This window comes from Sorex araneus, chromosome 2, assembly GCF_027595985.1.
Source record: "Sorex araneus isolate mSorAra2 chromosome 2, mSorAra2.pri, whole genome shotgun sequence".
In the NCBI taxonomy this organism is placed as follows: domain Eukaryota; kingdom Metazoa; phylum Chordata; class Mammalia; order Eulipotyphla; family Soricidae; genus Sorex; species Sorex araneus.
Genome location: NC_073303.1, coordinates 41,995,768 through 42,018,160, shown reverse-complemented (window position 1 = coordinate 42,018,160; position 22,393 = coordinate 41,995,768). Strand labels below are relative to the sequence as shown.

General features: G+C 42.6%; 2 protein-coding genes across 2 annotated transcripts in view; one reads left to right on the top strand and one right to left on the bottom strand.

Annotated features, from left to right (window-relative positions):
- Positions 1 to 5,369, top strand: part of ECM2 (extracellular matrix protein 2) — a 51,506-nt gene extending 46,137 nt beyond the window's left edge. The window contains exon 10 of the mRNA XM_004620124.2: positions 4,054 to 5,369. Within this exon, the coding sequence (XP_004620181.2) occupies positions 4,054 to 4,222 (169 nt within the window). The 3' untranslated portion in view covers positions 4,223 to 5,369. The remainder of the gene's footprint in view (positions 1 to 4,053) is intronic.
- The window catches only part of CENPP (centromere protein P), a 225,955-nt gene that overhangs the window by 87,591 nt on the left and 115,971 nt on the right, over positions 1 to 22,393 (bottom strand). The gene's annotated exons all lie outside the window — the stretch shown is intronic.

Here is a 22,393-nt window from a genome sequence, read left to right as displayed (position 1 = left end):
GGAGTCCTCCAGCAGCCCTGTCGTCAGGCAGATAGATCTCTGCTGGCGAGCCTCCCTTCACTGAGAAACAGTGATCACAGACTCTGGTCTGGGGCCCAAACACGTTCTTTGCAAATGTGTCCTTAGTGTTTTGAGGACTGATATCTACCAAAAAATAATGTATTTTGTAAAAAACAAAACACAAAGCCCCAAACTCAGTATGAGTTCATACTGCTATTCCCAATTCAAATGTAATATCAAAGTATTCCTTTTATTTTTTAACTCGTTCTGTTATACTGGAAATCTAGGTTCCCAAGAAAATAATTATTTTATCAGTACAATTGGACTGGAGCGATAGCACAGCGGGAAGGGCATTTGCCTTGCACAAGGCTGACCTGAGTTCGATTCGTCCATCCCTCTTGGAGAGCCCAGCAAGCTACCAAGAGTATCCCACCTGCACGGCAAAGCCTGGCAAGCTACCTGTGGCATATTCGATATGCCAAAAACAGTAACAAGTCTCACAAATGGAGATGTTACTGGTGCCCACTTGAGCAAATCGATGAACAATGGGACGGCAGTGCTACAGTGCTATCAATACAATTAAATATTAAAATAATAAAAATAATTACAATTATACAAATTAATAACAGTTTTTTCTTTTCTCTTTCTATACAGTATTTTTCCCTACTCCCTTTACTTTAAAAAATTAATAGCACATCCTGGATATCACTCATTATATGAATATATAATTTCCTCATCCCATAACAACTAAATAAATTTTCATCCTGGGGAGAGTATATTCAGTTAATTCTAATTGATAAGCTTTTGGTTGATTCCTTTCTTTTACTACTGCAATAAAGCATATGCATTAACTGCATTCAAGTTCCATTTCATACTTTTTTCCAGTCTAACTGTAGGACAGATGCCTGCCAGTGGGATTTCTAGATGGAAAGAAAAAAAATGTATGTGCAATTTTGCTAAATATTGCATAGGGATGGACTGTTGGGATTCCCTTCTGTGACGTCTCATCCTTATGCAATTTTTTTTTTTTAGAACAGTGATGAGCTTTTGGTGGTGGTGGTGGTGGTGGTGGTGGTGGGTGTGTGTGTCTGTGTGTGAGACATCTGATGAGCATGCTATGTTGGTCTAGTTTCAATTTATACTGCTTCTATTATAAGTGACACTGAATAACTTTCCATGTTTGGACATCATTTTCTATTTTTCCTCAGGTGGGACTGACTACCTGAATTATTTGCTCTTTTCCCCCTCTTGTCAGATTGTAAAGGAAGTGCTTAGATATTAGTTTTTAATTGTGATATGAGTTGTAAATGCCCTCTCCTAACTTTACCATCTATTATCTTGTTAAATCAATAATAAATAACAACAACAACAATAATAATACTAATAAATCAATCAGCCCTGTAGTCCAGGCCAGATAGCTAGGTCAAGGAGATGAGTGCTTTGCTGCTCAGTTCTTGGCACCACATGGTCCTCCGAGTGCCAATGGCAGTGACCCCCGTCTAGCACTGCCAGGTCTGACCTCCAAGCCTCCAAGATACATAAATGGACACCTTTAGCCATTTCCTTTATTAACTTTTTACTGAGGCAATATTGATTCACCTAATTGCATACATTTCAGGACTGCTTTAGATACACTTAAAAAGTCATCACACAGAGCCTTCTTGACAAAGTGCCCTCACCCCTCCATTTCCAACTGCTGACCCCCCTCCAGTCTCTGTGCCCCCCATGTTCCTTCCCTCTGGCAGTCTTTGTTCTGCAGTGTGATGGAAAGGTTAGGCCTATTTTCTTGCTCTGCTTTTTTATAGCCTACATAGGAGTAAAATCATCAAGTACTTGTCTTTCTCCTGCTGGCTCCTTTTGCTAGGTATAATATCTTTTAACTCCATTCATAATGCTGCACAAACCTGCTTTGTTTTACAAGTTTTAATCTTTTCTTATAGATGAGTAGTATTTTGTTGTATACAATATCACTTTTTTTTTGTTTTTGGGTCACACCCAGCGATGCACAGGGGTTACTCCTGGCTCATGCATCAGGAATTACTCCTGGCGGTGCTCGGGGGACCATATGGGATGCTGGGAATCGAACCCGGGTCGTCCGCGTGCAAGGCAAATGCCCTACCCGCTGTGCTATTGTTCCAGCCCCCAATATCACCTCTTTAGGAACTCACTCACTATTGCTACTTGAATTATTTCTAAATTGTTGCTATTAGAAATTGCACCACAATTAATAGGGGTAGTACATCTATACTTTTCAAATCAGTGTTTCACTATTCCTTCGATATCTAGAAGTCAGGTTGGAGAGATAATATAGGAGTTAAGGAGCTTGCCTTGAGGGGTCAGAGTGATAGTACTGAAGGTAGGGTGTTTGCCTTGCACATGGCTGACCTGGGTTTGACTCCCATCACCCGAATGGTTCTCTGAGCACCACCAGGTGCAGAACCCAAGTAAGTTCTGAGCATCACCCGGTGTGGCCCCCAACCCAGAGGGCGGGTGGAAAGGAACTTGCCTTGCATGTGGCTGATCCCAGTTTGATCCCTGGCATCACATATGGTCCCCAAGTATTGCCAGTGGACCCTGAGTAGAGCCAGGAAAAAGCTCTGGGTTGTGCTGGATATACGCCCCCACCCCCACCCCGCAAAAAAAAAAAAATCAACTACAAAATCCAGACATAGGGTATTGGATGTACTTTTTTAATGTGTGTTTGCATGTGGCAGGGATGGGAGGAAGGTTCTCAGCACTGCTCAGGGATTACTCTCCTGATGGTGCTCAAGGGATCACGCAGAGTCAGAACTGAACCCAGGAGTCCAGCAAACTGAGCATGTGGCTACAGACCTCTGAGCCATCTCCCCCAACCCCTTTTACGTGTGTGTATTTATTTTTGCTGTGCAGAAAGTTTTTAATTTGATATAAGTCTAGTTCTTTATTTTTGCTCTCATTTCCCTGAGTTTTGGAGTTGCATCCCAAACATACCACTGAAGCCAGTATCACGAAGTACTCTGCCTGTTTTCCTCTGTTGTTTTATGGTTTCAGGTTGAACATCCAAGTCATTAATTTTTTCCCTGTTTTCCTGGCATCATTTGTTGAAGAAACTTCCCTTTACTTTAATTTTTTTCTTTTTCTATTAGTGAATCACCATGAGGTACAGTTTTATTTATTTTTATTTTTTTAATTTTTTTTGCTTTTTGGGTCACACCTGGCAATGCACAGGGGTTACTTCTGGCTCTGCACTCAGGAATTACCCCTGGCTGTGCTCAGGGAACCATATGGGATGCTGGGATTTGAACCCGGGTCGGCCGCGTGCAAGGCAAACGCCCTACCCGCTGTGCTATCTCTCTAGCCCCGAGGTACAGTTTTAGACTTACAAACTTTTGTGCTTGCGTTTCAGTTATACAATGACTGAGTACCTATCCCTCCACCAGTGCCCATTCTCCACCACCCACCCCCGCCCCATCCCCCTGCCCCACTCTGCCTCTGTGGCAGGGCATTCCGTTTTGTTCTCTCTCTCCTTTTGGGTGTTGTGGTTTGCAGTAGGACACTTTCCTTTTATAAATCAGTTTCCATACATGTATGGTTTTCTGGTTTTGTTTTGTTCTGTTTTGGGATCATATCCAGTTGTGCTCAGGGATCACCTCTGGCAATACTTGGGGACCATTATGCTGTGCCAAGGATCGAACCAAGGTCAGCAGCGTGTAAGACACGTGCCTTAACCCTGGTACTATCTGTCCAGCCATGTGTATCTTTTAGTTTTAATACCATACCACAGTGATTATATAGTTCATTTATCAATCTTTTTCTGTAGTGTTTCTGTTTTTGGTGTCACAAATTGAAGATTATTTCCTATTCCTAGGATATGACCATTGTTAATTCTATAAATCCTATGGCTCTATTTTTTCAGTCCAATCTTTGACAGATTTGGATATATTTTGACATAAGTAAATAATATGATCTATATAAAATACTATAATCTTTAAACATGTGTAAAATTTAAGTGCTAAATTCTGAAGACACACTACTGCTTGTCCTTTTGTGACCTGCGTTTCTGTGTTTCCTTAGGAATATTCCCCCACAGCGGATCTGCAATGCTGAAGAAGACAGTGATTCAACCTTGGAACATCTTCATCTCGAAAACAATTACATAGAAACGAGAGAAATTTCACCCTATGCCTTTTCATGTATAAGATCATATTCAAGCATTGTTCTTAAACCACAAAACAGCAAATAATTCCAGGTTATCCTGTCATTTATAAAGTATACTGACACTTGTAGTAGTAGCATTTATTATCTGTAAGATACATCACTCATGTACACAGTATTATAAATATCATTCAACTTGGTTTGCTCATCCACAGACAAACATCAAAAACATCTATAAGGCTTAAGTCTTTCACCACTTTTAGAAATAAGAGCTTCAATTTTATGACTTCAGGAAGAAGTCTAGAGTAAAAAAAAAAATACAACAGAGCACAGCCTTTAAACAGACCTGAGTTATAACTACCTAAGTCCTATAAAAGCTATGTATATATGTCCATTAAGACAGAAAATTAATAAGTAGAATTTGTTTCCTGTTCATAATTCTACTGTTAAAATCATCATCATCATCTTCTTCCCGTTGATCGTTGATTTTCTCTAGTGGTCTCAGTAACATCTCCATTCTTCCTAGCCTGAGATTTTGGAAGCATCTCGTTAAAATAATAATTTATGAATTTTTGAATGCCATAGTGTCATAGCTATTAGTATAAATACAGTTTGTTATTTGGCATAACATTTGGTATAACCATGTGTGTAAAATTAAAATGCTATAGTAAAGTTGATTTCCTGGTTTTGAGAACTATACTGTTTTATGTATATTGTTTTTAGTATTAGAGGAAGCTGGGAAAAGGGTACATGTGGATTTTATACTGTAAAATCTGAAACTTTCCTATATGTCAAAAAACCAGTTTTTTTTTGGGGGGGGGATCACGCCCAGTGTGCACAGGTGTTACTTCTGGCTTATACACTCAGGAATTACTCCTGGTGTTGCTCGGGGTACCATATGGGATGCTGGGAATTGAACCTGGGTCAGCCTCGTGCAAGGCAAATGCCCTACCCGCTGTGCTATAGCTCCACCAAAAAAAAAAAAAAGAGTATTTTAAGGTCAACCTTACAGTTCTGTATTCAGGATCAAAAGATTTAATGGTAAACAGTAGTATTTGCTCAAAATATAAGTTAATAATCCTTGATTATAGCATTATAAATGTAATTGTAATTACAACTGTAATGCATGAATTTACAAAACTTTTTGCTCCGTTGGCCAATGTTTATACCTGTCTGTTTGCTATGATTAACTCAAATGTATCCTTTCATGAAGCTCAACTTCACATAAAGGTATGAGTTTTACTGTGTACTTGACCCCATCAAAGTCATATATTAAAGTTTTCATCATGTAATGATTTTTCATCTTGACACATACTCGAATGTTTAAAAGACAAATATGGAAATTACAGTGAATCTCTTGTGTCTTGTGAAAATGTACATGGAACTTCAGTTCACTCTTGGCCATATAGGCAGGCTGGTTTTTTGGGTGTTTTGTTTTTTTTCCTGAAATTTGATCCCAATTTTTCAAACTTCTGTTAATCTTTCAGAAGTTCTCTTGCCACTTTCATAATCTTTCAGCCCCACTTCACAGGGCTGATAAGAGGATTAGAGAAGAATGAAAAGCATCTGGGAAATTGGAGTGCATGGGGAGTGGTCAGCATTACCAATCTCTCATTTAAATTGGGAGCAACCAGCACATTCAAGTTGGCTATTTCCTTAGCAACTTCCCAAGATGTTAAGGTTTGATTTGCTCATCAGAGCTAATGTTCCCCTAAGCTCCCACTCTAAATATCTAGGATTTTGAGATCAACATGCACAAGAGCAGTAGTAACAGGATGGAGAAACAAGGTGTTTAAGGACAATGGAACATAAAGTTTACTTTTATAGCTACTTTAGCAACATATGTGCATTATTAATTTAAAATGATGAAATAAGGGCTAGAGCAATACTAATAGTAGGGCGCTTGCTTGGCATATGGCCAACCTGGGTTCAATCCCTGGCATCCCATATGGTCCCCTGAGCCCACCAGAAGTGCAGAACCAAAGGTAAGCCCTGGGCATTGCCAGGGGTGGCCCCAAAACCAAAAATAAAATAAAATAAAATGGCGAAAAGAAACAGGTAAGGAAGGTATAACAATTCATTTAATAAGAGCCCTTGTGCAGTGAACAGAAATGCCTGGACACAAAGGGTTTCCAGCAATCTATCCAGTAAGCAAATTTAGAGTCAGAGGGCACTCCCGTTGAATGAGGGAGTCAACAGAATTAGCATGCAGAGACAGAAGAGAGTCAGAGCCACTCCTACATCTATTCTTCATCCTGACTATACTCAGCTGTGTTTCAAATGTGTTCTGGAGACACAGACGAACACATGGGACTGTGCCTCTGCTCTCCCAAATATGGAGCCCGGGAGAGGAAATGAGCAGGAAGTCAGCCACGAAGCCAAATTATAGACAAATGGGAAGAAGTCAGCAAACAGAAGTGTGCTGGGGCCGGGAGGCCCATCTGGGCCTGGAGGGGTGGGGGGTGTGATGCGGGAGGGCTCAAGAGCATCCAAGCCTTACAAGCTCCAGAAAGATAAGGCTACCCCCCTTGCCCTTGGAGTGACCCTCCAAGACATGAAACCCTGATGTGTGTTCAGGACACCTGTTAGGAGCGGAGTCTCTAGGAAGACGAGAAATTGCAGTCACTCTTTATGGTTTTTTTCTTTGGTGCTGCAGGGGAAATGACACCATATGTAGTGCCAGGATCAAACTGGGGTTGGCCACATGCAAGGCAAGTGCAAAAACTCCTGAGCTCTTGTTCCAGCCCCTGGAGTTGTTTTTAACTTGAAAGATACTTCTATTTCAATTGCTTTTCTATTTTAAATTATATGTGTCCAGCATTGAAATTTTTTAGCTTTGAAATTTCATCATTCCCCAGGTAGGAGGATGATTAATTTCACGGACCAAAGAAAAAGTGATGAATGTCCTTATAGCAAACATTCTTCATGACATAATGCTAGAAACAAACAGATGTTCTTTTAGGTTTCAGAAATACACTATAATTACTGATGCACATGCACAATTTAAAAAAAAAAAACAACAACTCTGGCCTAGCCATAGTCAGAAAATATCAGTAGTGTGCCATCTTTGTATACAAACACAAGCAGTGCTTTGTGTTTTCAATTTTGAGATCTGCCTTGCTGTAAGGAAGATTGCTTTCTAAATCACTGGAGATATAATCTGGTGAAAGATACAATCTGAAATCATAAGCAAGTATGGCACCAGGAACCGGGACATGTGACAAGCTCGTCTTGTTCCCCACTGTCTGATTATGCAGTCATTTAACTTTGCTGAGGTTAAACTGGCTCAATTATAAAACGGTGAGTTTGGAACAGATCAGTGGCTTTCAGCCTGACCTCACTGTGGGTGCGAGGAGGCCAACGAAGAGGAAGGACAGGCTCTCCTCGGACACAACAGCTGCGCTCTGGTTCTAAATAGCTGCCCCGCCAGCCCCACTTTTTTCTTAAAATAAATGAGCAAGCCGCAGGCTGGAGCAACGGTACAGCAGTTTCTATCGCATGTACCACATGCATTTGCCTATTTGCCTTGTATGTGGCCGACTCAGGTTCTTTGGAACTCGGCATGGTCCCCTGAACACCACCAGAAGTGATTCCTGACTGCAGGAGTAAACCCTGAGCATCGTTGGATGTGCACCCCGCCCTGCCCCCCTCCCCCCACAAAAAAAGTGAATGAGCAAGGTGCTAAATTATATACTAGGTTCCAAAATTCAAGAAGACATTCAGTCATAGTCACTGTTGCTCGTCCTTTCCCCAGGCCCCTCTGCACTCCTCAGGTGCATGCGACGAGCTTCTGCACGTTGGGGGAGCACTGGTGGTTGTCATGTCTATTCCTCTGGAGCCCGATACCACGGGGTAGGGGCAGCTCTGTGTAGCTCTGTAACAACCAGGCTGCCGGCTTCTGACCTGAACACCCTGAGTAGCCAGCAGGGGCCTGGCTCTAGCGGACACACTGCCACAGGGTGTTCTCTAGGCTCACATCCTCAGCCTCTGCCAGACCACACGACTCTGTATGGAGCAGGCAGGGCCGAGTGCTGGAGCCAGGGCTGGAACCACAACTCCACTCAGGCACTGTAGACAGGCCGTCTGTTATCTGAGCATTTGGCATTATTTTGGAACATTAATCTTGGGGTCTGGGAACGCTCAACAAATTTTCCATTTATATTAATGGTAATAGCATTTCCAGAGAGAAAAAGAAAGGAAGAAAGAAAGAAAGAAGGAAAGAAAGAGAAAGAAAGAAAGAAAGAAAGAAAGAAAGAAAGAAAGAAAGAAAGAAAGAAAGAAAGAAAGAAAGAAAGAAAGAAAAAGAAAAGAGAGAGAGAAGGCAGGCAGGCAAGAAGGCAGGCAGGCAGGAAGGAAGGAAGGAAGGAAGGAAGGAAGGAAGGAAGGAAGGAAGGAAGGAAAGAAGGAAAGGAGAAAAAAATTCCAGCAAATAGCAATGTTGACGCCTTGGATAGTGAGGGAAACCTGCATCTTCTGAATCACATCTGAAAGTGGAAAGTCTGCAAATTTGTGAACTGGACTATTCTCCTTCAGACTGGAGGCACAGGTCATTTCTTATGGTGGTGCTGTCTTCTAGGATGATAAGGACAGGACAATCTCTCCTAAAGGCTGAGTCTTCCGGGGCAGATCAGCCCAAGGCCTGCCCAAACAGCAGCCAAAACCTCCCACACTGCACAACTGCCACCATGCTCTCAGCTGGTTCCAATTCTTGGGATGAGCCTCATTCAGAAACTAATCTGCTGAAAAACTCAGGTATGCAGGTTTTGTGATAGATATCTCCAGACTTTCACAGTTAGGACATGCTACCTCCCCCCACCTCCCTGTACTTCTGGAAGTGCCAGCAGTCATGCATACCCCTCAATGCCACCACCCAGTTAAAAAGTTAACTGCAGCTCTCTCACCCAGTTAAATGTGGCCATGCAACATTTCAAATTCTACAACACAATAAACTAGTAGTAGCACACTACATTGCATGGTATATAATGTAGAAAGCAACCAATCTTGATTAACAAATATTAACAGAGAAGGCTTAGCCTGTAACCATTTCAGTAATCTCTTACACAGTCTTAATGGCTTCAAGATGAGATACAACAATCTTCACTAACTTTCTTCGAAGGAAACTATTTAAAAATCATTCTCTTAGTAAATTATTGATAAGAAGCAATATCAAATAAATTACTGAGGGCCTGCTATGGGGCAGGCTTAAGAGGTGGTTGGGAAAACTGGAGAGAATGGTGGAGAGAAGGAACCTACTGGTGGTAGGACTGGTGTTGGAATACTGCATGCCTGTAACAAATCGTCATGAACAACTTTGTAAAACATAGTGTTTACATAAGTATTAAGGGAAAATTGGAAAATATAAATAATTTAAAAGGTAAAAAAAGTTTATATTACCAAGTGACTGCACACACATTCACTTTGAATGGCATTCTCCTAGTTAAAGTTGCTTTTGTTTTGTGTTGGGGCCACACCCATCAGTGTTCAGGGATCACTCCTGGTGGGGCTCAGGGGCCCAGGTGGAAGGCCAGGGGTTGAACCCAGGTCAGCCTTGTACAAGGCAAGCACCCACCTGCTATAGGTCCTCTCTAGGTAAACTAAAGGTGGGGGCGGGGGGAGGAAGAGAGGGAGTTCAATGGGTTGAGTGCCTGCTTCACATGTAGGAGGTCTGAGAACAGTACCTGGCACTATGTGGTTTTCTGAGCACCACAGGGAGTAATCCCAGAGCAAAGAGCTAGGAGTAACCTCTGAGCACTGTAGGGTGTGACTCCCCAAAGAAAAAAAGCCAGTGGTACTTCGCTATGGCTGCTGTCGTCTGGACTGGGGACAGGTTGGTGCAGAGTGTCAGCCCTGACTGTTTCCAAGCCCAGGCGTGACTCCACGGGCTGAGGGTGATCCTGGTAGCACTGACGTCTGTGGCCCCCTGCCTGGCAACAAAGAGTGAGACCCCTTGTCATCCAAAGAGGGAAAAGAAAAGAACAAAAGGAAGGGAGTGGGGTGTGCGTGTGTGTATGGGGGGGGGGTGGGAGTGGGGAGATGACTACTATGACTGCAATGACAAAACCATCCACACACTAGCTGGAATCAGTCTGTGGCAGTGTGCCCGGGGCTGCAAGGTGACCTGAGAAACAGGGCAGGGCGCTTCCCCACCCACACAGCAAAGAACGTGGTGATTCCGATGCCCGCTCAGTATCACACAGTGTCGATCTTTACGTCTATCGGAAAGTCGCCTATACTCCAGGCGACAGTGCTGGTTTCAATATAAGCCTAAGTACCATGTGAAACCTAAGCACTGATTAGGGATGCAGAGCTAAAGGATAACATCCCAAATGCTGCTGCTGGCACACTTTGTTCTTAGAGATCTTTTTATTTTATTTTTGCTTTTTGTGTCACACCCAGCGATGCTCAGGGGCTACTCCTGACTCTGCACTCAGGAATTACTCCTGGCAGTGCTTGAGGGCCCATGTGGGATGCTAGGGATTGGATCCGGGTCGGCCACATGCAAGGCAAACACCCTACCTGCTATATTATCGCTCTGATCCTGTGTTTACAATTTTTAAAGGTGGAGTAAGAAACTCAACGGAAAGATTTCTATAGGGTCATAAAATCAATAAAGAAAACTTTCTCTTGTTAATACTTCCTACCATGGACATCAGTGAGCAAGGAGTATATTCTGAAAACAATTTGTGCTTTGATGTCGCTAATACTTAGCAATAAACTAATTTTTCTTCATAACAGCAACACTGTCTTGAAAGTTATTTAAACTAAAAACACCATGGATTACCATGTTCATGAGTGCTGACACAAAAGAATGAAATACTCAAATTTTGTTGTTCTAAAAAAAGTAGAACCCAGAAGAGCTGGTTCAAACAGTCCATAATACTCTACTCTTTCCCTCACTTAGAGAAGGGCTAGAAAGTTTTCTCACAGGGAAGTCTTTCCAGATTGATACCTGTCTAGGTAAGTCACCTGCCAAGAGCGGAATACAGACTCCTGAGTGCAGAGCCATGAATAAGCCATGAGTAAGCCATGCCTGTTCCCATGAGTACTTTTATTATTTTTGAATTTGAAGTTGACCAAGAACATGAGTCTGTATTCCGCTGTGTTCTTGGTCAACTTCAAATTCAAAAATAATAAAAGTACTCACGGGAATAGGCAAGATTTACTTAGGGCTTATTCATGGCTCTGCACTCAGGAATCACTCCTGGAGGGGCTTGAGTGATCATATGTGATGTCAGGGATCAAATCCAGGTCAGCTACATGCAAGGCAAGCACTCTACCCACTGCGCTACCACACTGGCCCCTTTTGTGCTGTTTTGAATATTCACACTGAAAATGGTTCATCAAATCGACTTTTCTATAATCAGTGTTTGTTTTCAATCTGCATCTGAGCTACTCTCCTGTCTGATAAGAGACTCAGTGAGTTTAGATTCTATGAGTCCCACTTTCCCTGTGCCTTTATGGAGTCCCACTTGCGCACATGTTACCTTGGCCTTCCGATGCTCTGGGCATGGGTGTGAGCTTGCTAGTGGTGTCGTGGGCAACCTTGCCCAAGAGCTGCTCATACCGCTATGTGGTTCCAAGGGGCTCACAGGAGACCTTGCTAACCCTTGTTCTAGTGTCATAGACCCACTCCTTTCCCCACTGTGTTTCAAAACCGAAGGAATCCATTTCTTGAATAATGAATGTCTTCCGCTTCAGAGGCCTGGCATCCTCCAGCAAGCCACGCTGTGCCTGCTGGTCTCCAGATGCCTGAAAATAAAAGCTGAACTCAGCATTTCCGCTGTCTGCCATGCTCAGCTCTGTCACAAATATCACCCATGAAACCTTCCCACCAGTCATCAGAGGTCAATGTTCTCCCTCAGCCAGTTTTATGGACAAGGAAACTGGGAATCAGAGTCTGTCAACGTGGCTCTGTTGATTGCTAATTAAATTCCAGCCCACAACAATGATGCTCTTTATTATTATTTTTAAAGTCTAAGACAGACCTTATATTTCACAAACTTTTGGGGGTTAAGAACCCTTATATCATCTGGGATAGCTTAGAGATGACTAACACCCCCCCTAAATTATAATAATAAAACAGCACAAGATAGAAGAGAAGGATTGCATTAAAATGATGAGCAAAACTAGAATATGTGATAACTATACCATCCTATAGATTAGCATTTCTTTTCTTTTCTTTTTTTTTGGCTTTTTGGGTCACACCCAGCGATCAGTGATGCTCAGGGGTTACTCCTGGCTCATGCACTCAGGAATTAACTTCGGGCGGTGCTCAGCGGACCATATGGGATGCTGGGAACTGAACCCGGGTCGGCTGCGTGGAAGGCAAACACCCTACCCGCTGTGCTATGGCTCCAGCCCCTAGATTAGCATTGCTTGACCGGGAACCATATGAGCCTCTGTCAGTCTTCAGGATATTCCAAGGGGGGTAAACCACATAAATTGGGCAGGAGAAGGGATGATGGTTATGGCAAGAGACTGGGGGCCAACTGATAGGCAAAGAACTGCTGGAGGCCAACAAGTTCTGAAGTGGGCCATGGTCAGAAAAGGGTGAGAAACCTTCTGGGAATATAGTCTGAGTGCCCTAAAGCCATCTGCACTTCCATGTTCGTTGCAGCACTATTCACTATAGCCAGAATCTGGAAACAACCCGAGTGCCCGAGAACAGATGACTGGCCAAAGAAACTATGGTACATCTACACAATGGAATACTACACAGCTGTTAGGAAAAATGAAGTCATAAAGTTTGCTTATGAATGGATGGACATGGAGAGTATCATGCTGAGAGAAATGAGTCAGAAGGAGAGGGACAGACAGACAATGACTGCACTCATTTGTGGGATCTTAAAAGACACATAATATGAGACTAATACCCACGGACAGTAGATACAGGGGCCAGGAGGACTGGCCCATGATTGGAGGCTTGCCACAGGGAGTGTGTGTGTGTGTGTGTGTGTGTGTGTGTGTGTGTCTGGGGGGAGGGGAAGTGGCACCACAATGACAATGACAGTTGGAAGTGATCACTCTGGACAAGAGTGAGTGCTGAAAGTAGGTAAAGAGACATACATGATAACCTTTAAGAACCTGTATTGCAAACCATAATGCCAAAAAGGGGGGTGGGGGAGAGAGAGAGGGAGGGAAGGAAGAGTGAGAGAGAAGGGGAGAGCGGGGGAGGGAGAGAGAGAAAGAAAGAGAGGAAAAGTATCTGCCATAGAGGCAGTCTAGGGGTGGGGGGTGGAAGGAGGGAAATTGGGGACACTGGTGGTAGGAAATGTACACTAGTGAAGGAACATTGTATGACCAAAACCCAATCATGAACAACTTTGTAACTGTGTATCTCATGGTGATTCAATAAAAATATAATCTTCCACTATAAAATTCTATACTAATTCTATAATGTTATTAATGACTCATTAACTTGCTAAAAAAAGAGGTGAGAAACACTCGTGTAAATGGCTCCTACCTCCACAATGATGGCAGGGTCAGCAGGCTGGAGAGATGGGTTGGTGTAGGGGAGCCCCGGCAACAGACCTTGGGCAGGTGGTCCTCCTGGCTCGTGTACCAAGTATCTCCTTTCTAGCCCGATGAACATCAGCTCCAACTGAGCCTAATCCAGCACTTATAAAACATTCTCTGAGAAACTGAGATGTACTGTAAATAGTGAGTTCGTGTGTAGGTTTGAGCCAGTGTGCCCTAGACAGCGTTGGAGCAGTTAGTCTGCAGCTGACGTTTCTAGTGTGACAGGCTGGGACTGTAAGCCATACTGGAATCTGGTCTGTCCTAACTATTCTTCACAAAAGAGTGAACGTTTCTGACTTCGTAAACAGTTGTTGATAGTTACATAGCTAAAAAGGAAAAAATAATAAAACAATGATTTCTTCTTTCATATCATGCTTTTCTTTCATGTGAAAAAAGTATAAAACAAATATTATAGTCAAGAATAATTTTTCCTTCACAAAATATGTGAAGAACGTGGATCCTCACAAGGGAAAGAAGATTGTATTAAAAATAACATGTGATTGCACTAAACACATATTGGGTTGGAAAAGAAAAGGAATACATCATGTTATTAAAATGTCATGGTGTGTTTCTAAGTAACAGAATCCCTGCGGTCAAATAAACTTAAACTATCAGTTGATGTAAATTGTTACAATTTGGAATCTACTGAGGTATCATTTTTACATAATGAGAACTATGTTCACAATTACCTAATTTATATAAAAGCTGTCTGAGAAGCAATTCAGCTAGTACTGTGATACTTAGAATAAATAAAACATAATAAATTGAAATACACTTTGTGGCAGTAGTTCTTTACTTTTTGAAGGATGGAGTCCTGTGAAGATAGCACCAAAGACACAATGGAATCTGTGTATTAAACAAGAACATATATGTTGCTGGCATGAAAAGGGTCATATGATGTCCCAAATGCTCTAGGAATTTATATACCCATGTTGAGATAAGGATAACAACTTTATCTTAAAACATTTTTATATGTTAATATTTAACTATAATTAAAAATTTAAAAAAATAGTTCAGTGGGGCTGGAGCAATAGTGCAGCAGAAGGGTGATGCTTTGCACGCAGCCAACCAAGTTCAATGCCCCAATCCTGCCAGGAATAACCCTTAAGTGCAGAGCCAGGAGTAAGCCCTGAGCAATGTTGGATGTAGCCCAAAAGACAAACAAACAAGTCAAAATTATCTTAAGGCAAATGCATGCAAACATTTGGCAGTTAGTCCCCATTTATTTAGCAATATTTTCAAGGTTAAAGAAAAGCTGGAAGAATTCAATAAGCTCATCATCCACATTTTATCTTACTTTATTAACCAACTGTTAATTTCGTATAATAATTACATTCATATGATCTCTTTCCAAATCTCTATCAATGTATTTATAGAGGATAGGGGAAAGGCTCTTGAATATATACTACAGATACTACACATCACCCTTCAAGATTTTAGTCAATTTCCTAGAACAAAGGCATTTTCTTTTTTCTTTCTTTTTTTTTTTTCTTTTTGGGTCACACCCAGCAATGCACAGGGGCTATTCCTGGCTCATGCACTCAGAAATTACCCCTGGCGGTGCTCGGGGGAACCATATGGGATGCTGGGAATCGAACCCGGGTTGGCTGCGTGCAAGGCAAATGCCCTACCCGTTGTGCTATCTCTCCAGCCTTGTAAGGGCATTTTCTTACACAAACACGAAACAATCATCACATTCTCTCACATGACCAAACCCAAGAAATTTAACATTGATTCCTTGACACAGAACTCACGTCAAATTCCCCAACTGTTACAACGAAACTGATCCTATACTGCCTGCTGAAGATGTACTTGAATATGTGCAGTGTGCGGGGACAAGCATGCGTGACGTTCAATCTCTGCTCCAGCTCAGACACTGACCTTGGTCTCCTACAGTCAGCCACCTTTCATCTAGAGAAACAATTCTCCACCAAGCCTATTACCTCCATTTTTGGAATGGTACAAGGCAACCTGTAGATGTCTCTGAATTTACACTTCTTTGATTGCTCCCTGGGGGTTATATCAAAATCAAGCATTTTTGTGAAGATTCCTATCAAGGTGATGTCCTGATTTCAAGTGTGAACTGTCAGGCTCAACTATTGCTACTGATTACCCTTGAATGTCAGTATCATCTGCTTAATAATCCACAAGGCAAGATTTTGTGTGAATATCTCGACATCCAAGAACATCTAGACATTCACTTAGTGTTTTGTTTATTTATATAATTGGGGGGGGCGCACAGCAGGTGATGTCCAAGGGTTTCTCTTGGCTCTGCAATTAGGAATTATTCCTGGCGGTGCTGAGGGAACATATGAGATACCGGGGACCATACCATGCACATGCTGGGTCAGTCATGTGCAAGGCAAAGGCCCTACCCGCTGGACTATCACTCCAGCCCCACACTGAGTGGTTTTAATGTCCTTGATTATCTTTGTCTAAGACAGTTATTACACTGGAGATCTTCCTATGGTGAAATCCTATGTCTCCTGTCCCTTAGCTAGCCTTCTTCTCTAGAAGATGCTTTCAACCTCTGACTCTCCTTTATTCATTATCATAAAAAACGTTTCACACTGGTGTGGTAGTTCAGCTTCAAATCTACTCTTTCTGAGAAGCTCAGACTGTACGTTTGTGCTGACTCCTGACAACAGTTTAGTGGTATGTGCTTGTATGTGCCTGCAAGCACCAGGCCAAGGCAAACACTTGGTCAAGAGTTCGAACCCAGGAGGCGTCCACCCAACACATATGCTCAGAGGTGACATGGATAGCTTTACCGTACAGGATCCAGTGAGAAAAGTATCTGAATGATGGCTCAGGAGGTATAAAATGCACCAAAGACAAGCATGAGGCCATGGGCTGAATCCCTAGTGCCACTGCATGCTTGAGGCAATCTGGTCACAGAAAGTCTTCAGGACCACCGGCAATATGAGAAAGAGGGCCACCGAGAGCTGGGATACAGGGCGTAATCTGAGGAGGTTGCCTCTGAGTTCAGTGACTTGCTGAAAATATACTGAACTTCAAAGCCAGCTGTGTTAGATGGAATTTGTTAGCCTTGCGGGGAATCTGGGCTTTGGGATAAAATGCTCTGGGTTTTATACACATTATAAAAGTTGGAGCTGGAGTTGCTTCTCAGTGATAGAGCACTTGCTTTGAATGTGTGAGACCATGGGTTCGATTTTTGGTACCGAAAGTTCCCCTGAGTGATACTCAAGCACCAAGCCAGGTGTAGCTCTGAAGCACCACCGTCTGTGGCAGAAGCACTTTTATCTCTATCCATCATACACTCCACACAGAGCTTATCTATAGGCTGAAAAATACCACTGTTCCACTACCTACGACATAAAATCAATTCACTCTAAGTCACAGAGCCAGGAGGAACAGGCCCACATTCTAAACACCCATTAAATCATAATCATCCACCCCTTTCGGAAGTCTTTGTGAGATCCTGCTATAGAGAACCTCTGTGCAGACAGCACACTGGATTCCATTTTAAGAGTCTATATGAGAGATTTTCTGCAAGGAGGCATTTGCACTATCATGTAACCTACGGCTGACCCTACTCTATTCTTCTCTCCACAGCACCCATCTCAGTGTCCCATAGCTACCATGACAAGGTGTCAGAAAAAGGAACAACTCACTATACATTCCATAAACTCAGAAGGAAGAAAAGGGAGGGCAGAGAAGCTGAACACCAGCTGAACAACTCCATCGCTCAGTGACGTCTGTTCTTTGGAGGGATGCCCACTGTGCATGGTGACATCATCAATGGACTCTCGATGGGCTTCTGTCAGGACTTCTAACAGTACACTTCAGTTCTACATCAGGATGTTCAGAAAGAGTCTCAGAAATTATGTCCAAGCTTGCCTTAAGACCTTGATTTTTTTCCCCCATTACGGTTTGAATATACTGGGCCATGCAAAAATATTTGCCTTGAGTTCCTTTTATGGAAATCAATGTTTCTGTTGATAAATGTCAGCACAATGTGCTTTTTCAGCTCTATAATCTTGCTGTCAGTGTGATTATGTGCAGATTTTATTCACTATTTTTCAAGATCTTACTTGATAGAGTACAATTAATTCCTCAAAATTTATCTCCGAAGTTGAAGCTTCTAGAATAAACTCTCACGAATAGCTAAAGCAACCCTTGGGAAAAACAAGATGTGAGGCATCATTTTCCCCAACTTAAAACTGTACTACAAAGCGGCAGTAATTAAAACAGCATGGTATTGGAATGAAGACAGACCTGCAGACCGATGGAATAGAGTTGAATATCCTGACACACACCCTCAAATATATGATCATTTAACCTTGATAAAGGAGATAGAAATATGAAGTGGAGTAAGGAAAGCCTCTTCAACAAGTGGGGCAGGGAAAACTGGGCAGCTACATGTAAAAAAAAAAAAAAAGAACTCAAAGCCTTCCGAGCCTTCCCAACATCATGTACAGAAGTCAGATCAAAATGGATTAAAAAATTCAATGTCAGACCTGAATCTATCAGGTACATGGAAGAAAACATAGGCAAAAGCCTCCATGACACTGAAGCCAAAGTCATCTTCAAAGATGAAACACCACTGACCAAGCAAGAGGGAACAATGATAAACCAATGGGATTACATTAAACTAAAGAAGAAATAAACACCTCAGAAGAAATGGTGATCAAGATACAAAAATGACCCACGTAATGGGAAAAACTATTTACACAATACCCATATGATAAGGGATTAATATAAAAGATATATAAGGTACTGGTAGAACTTTACAAGAAAAAAAAAATCTAACCCAATTTAAAAAATGGGGAGAAGAATTGAACAGAAATTTCCTCAAGAAGAAATTAAAATGGTCGAAAGCACATGAAAAAATGCTCTACATCACTAACCATCAAAGAGAATGTAAATCAAAACAACTAGATATCATCTCACACCACAGAGACTGGCACACATCCAAGAGAACAAGAACAATCAGCGCTGGTGCAGATGGGCAGAGAAAGGGACTCTCCTTCATTGGCGGGGATGCCGACTGGTTTAGCCATTTTGGAAAACAATATGGGCATTGCTCAAAAACATGGAAACTGAGTTCCCATTTGACCCAGCAATACCACTTCTGGGAATATACTCCAGGGTTGCAAAGACACATAGCAGAAATGTCATCTGCACTTCTATGTTCATTGCAGCACTACTCACAAAATCCAGAATCTGGAAACAACCCAAGTGCCCAAGAACAGATGACTGGCTTAAGAAACTATGGTACATCTACACAATGGACTACTATACAGCTGTTAGGAAAAATGAACTCATTAAATCTGCTTATAAATGGATGGACATGAAGAGTGTCATGCTGAGTGAAATGAGTCAGAGGGAGAGGGACAGATATTGAATGCATTTCATTTGTGGGATATTTTTTTTTTTTTGCTTTTTTTGGGTCACACCTGGCGATGCACAGGGGTTACTCCTGGCTCTGCACTCAGGAATTACCCCTGGCCCTGCTCAGGGGACCATATGGGATGCTGGGATTTGAACCCGGGTCGGCTGCGTGCAAGGCAAACGCCCTACCCGCTGTGCTATCTCTCCAGCCCCTCATTTGTGGGATATTAAAAAAACATAGTATGAGACTAATATCCAAGTCTAGGAAAAATAGGACTCAGAAGGTCTGATCAAAGGTTGGAAGTGTGTGAGGAGAAAAGAGCAGTTAGGATAGAGAAGGGACCAGTATGACAATAATAGTTGGAAATGATCACTTTGGACTGGGAATGAATGTTTAAAGTGTGTATACATATATATATTTAAAAATGAATGTTTAAAGTATATATATATATCCCCCATATATATATGAAATAACCTTTCAGTACCTGTATTGTAAACCACAGTTCCCAAAAGGTGGGTGGGAAGAGGGAGGGGGTGGGAAATGTACAGTGGTGAAGAGATGGGTGTTGGAACGCTACATGACTGAATATGACTGAATGACTGAAACCCAATGATAAACAACTTTGTAACTGTGTATCTCACTGTGATTCAATTAATAATTTTAAGTTGAAGCTAAATCCAAACAACAAAAACAAATGTACAGAAAAATTAGGTATACCCTAAAGAACCTTACTAAAACCAAAATCTCCTTACAATCATTTACATAAACACACACACACACACACACACACACAGTGTTTTTGTTCTGGGGCCACACCCAGCAATGCTCAGGTGTTACTCTTGGTTCAGCACTCAGGGATCATTTCTGGTGGATTTAGGGGATCATATGAAATACTGGGGATCGACCTGAGTTGACCACGTTCAAGCAAGGCAAGTAGCCTACCTATTTTATTATCACTCTAGCCCCATATTTTTAAGCTAAAGATCGTTTTTTAACTTTAGGAAAGAGGAACTACACGACTGAGTCTAGAGCAGAAGTACGTAAAGCCAGAGTCTCTTCCCAAAGGACTTGTCTGCACAGGCTGGTCAGTTCTGCAGCTGCATGTTGAAGTTTCCATCCTGGCAGCTAAGGACTGTGGGAGGAAGTTTGAAGCACGGTTGGTATCTTGAGCTACGTTGTCTGCAAGACAGGCTGAAGAAGTCATACACACTCCCCTAGCTCCAGCCCTGCTTAATTCTTTCCCTCAGTCCTTAGACTAAAGCAAGAGGCCAGAAGAAGATGGGTGAGAAGAAAATAGCTTCACTTACACACTTTTGGCAAAACAATCTCAAAGTATCTCAAAACTCTCTAGACAGAGAGCAAACTCCTCCCCACCAGGGCCACATACTCCCACAGGGGTGTGGGATGTCAAACCATGTAGGCAGGGGCAGAGGTCAAGTGGAAACACTCACTGACAGATGGGTCATCCCTACTCAGCCCTGCCAGTGCTGTCATATAAAAACAGGGGTCATGCATTGGCAACTCTTTGTTTTCTAGGACAAATTGAAGCTTAATAATTTTTCTTATTTTGCTTTGTTTTGTTTGGGAGGGTGGGTGCGCCCAGTGGTACTCAGCGCTTACTCCTGGCTCTGTGCTAAGGAATTAAGCCTGGCAGGGCTTAGGAAATCACGTGGGGACTGAACCTGTGTTGAATGCATTCAAACAAGTGCCCTACCTGCTGTATTACCACGTCAGCCCCAAAGTTTCATAATTTTTAAATCTGCACTTCTCCTTACCCAAAACAGAGGTATCAGCCTGAAACGGTAAAATAAGGGTATCTGAATTCTCACTCCAGTGGGGTACATAAGAATTTTCTGCTAAATACATAATATGGACACAGAATGTATCATTAGAAGTCTTTCCATGCAATGTAATGCTATGAAATAATGAGAATAAACAAGTGGCTCCTAACCACAATGGTTTGTATGGATCTCAAAAGCAATGTTGAGTGAAAAATGCCAGACCCCAAAGGGAATGCGCAGCAGGAGAAAGTTTTGGTGGCCCATCAGGCCAGGCACCCTCTGAGGAGAGCACACGGCATACTGGGATCGCAAGATCAGCTTGTGAAAACTGCACAGTCCCACAAAGGCCTGTGTCTTTCTGCTGTGACTATTCAGCTAAGCTAAAAAACAGAACAGTGTACAGAGAATGAACAGAATTTGACCCCAGTGCTGTGAAGTCATGATCGGTACTCTGATCAACTCAGGGCAATGAAGTTCCGGTCAACCTCTAAGATGTCTCAGTTCGGCACTGGAACAGATGCACAGTTTGAGTTAAAGTTAACTGAGTTCCCAAGAACATAAGCTTTCTGGCCATGCAGGACAGCAGCCATCTTTGGGGGCCGAAGCTCCCATCCTTCTGGGATCGATATATGGGGTCTTGATGTAAAGCCGGCAACTTTTCACAAGAGGCAGTTTTCTTTGTTTCTGTTTTTGGGCCACAGCCTGCAGTGCTCAGGAGTTACTCCTGGCTCAGTACCCAGGAATCACTCTTGGTGGGCCTAGGGAACCATTTGGGATGCTGGGGATTGAGCCTGGGTTGGTCGTGTGCAAGGCAAACACCCTACCGGCTGTACTAAGGCTCTGGCCCCAAGAAGTAGCTTTTACTTTCTCAGGCTTTATCTGCCTCACTTTGGCAAGCCGTGCCAGTCTTAAGGCAAACAGAAACAAAGGACAAGAAGGTTATTTACAGCAGGAGAAAACAGCTCTGCCAAGCAATGAAAATGGCTGTCACAGAGGGTGGTCCTCACTTCACACATCAGGAAGAATCAGCTGCACTAGTCAGCCAGCGCTAGTGTGTCTCCCTGGTATTAAAAAAATGTCCTCTCGGAGGAACTTGCTGATGAGGGAAGGAGAGCTGAGTGGGGAAGGGTGTGCTAACAGTGATTTTCTCCTCCAAGAATACTGTGTGCCTGACCCCAAGCCCTTCCTGAGTGCTGTGTGGTCTCAGTGAACACACTCCTGAGATGAGAGTCTGAGCAGAATCACCTGGAGCCCTGTGTCTGTCTGCATGCCGGCAAGGGTGATGGGTCTGCGGACAGGGCTAGAGCAGCTGAGGACAGTGCTCAATGTCACAGTCACTGGGAAAGGGAAAAAAAAAAGCACAAGACTGGTTTCGCAGGTGCAGGTGGCTTTACACCGCAGCAATGCCAGGATGCTTTAGTAAGGGTGACAAATATGAGTCTAGATAAGCTGAGAGATTTAAAAAAAAATTTTAATTTAGAAAATACAATAATTCATTCATTTAAGAATTTCATGAAGTATTTTTTTTTTAAAACTAGGTATTTCTTGAATGGCTTTGGCTGCGCTTCCAGTGGCCACTTGCCATGCATTATTAAACTCGTTC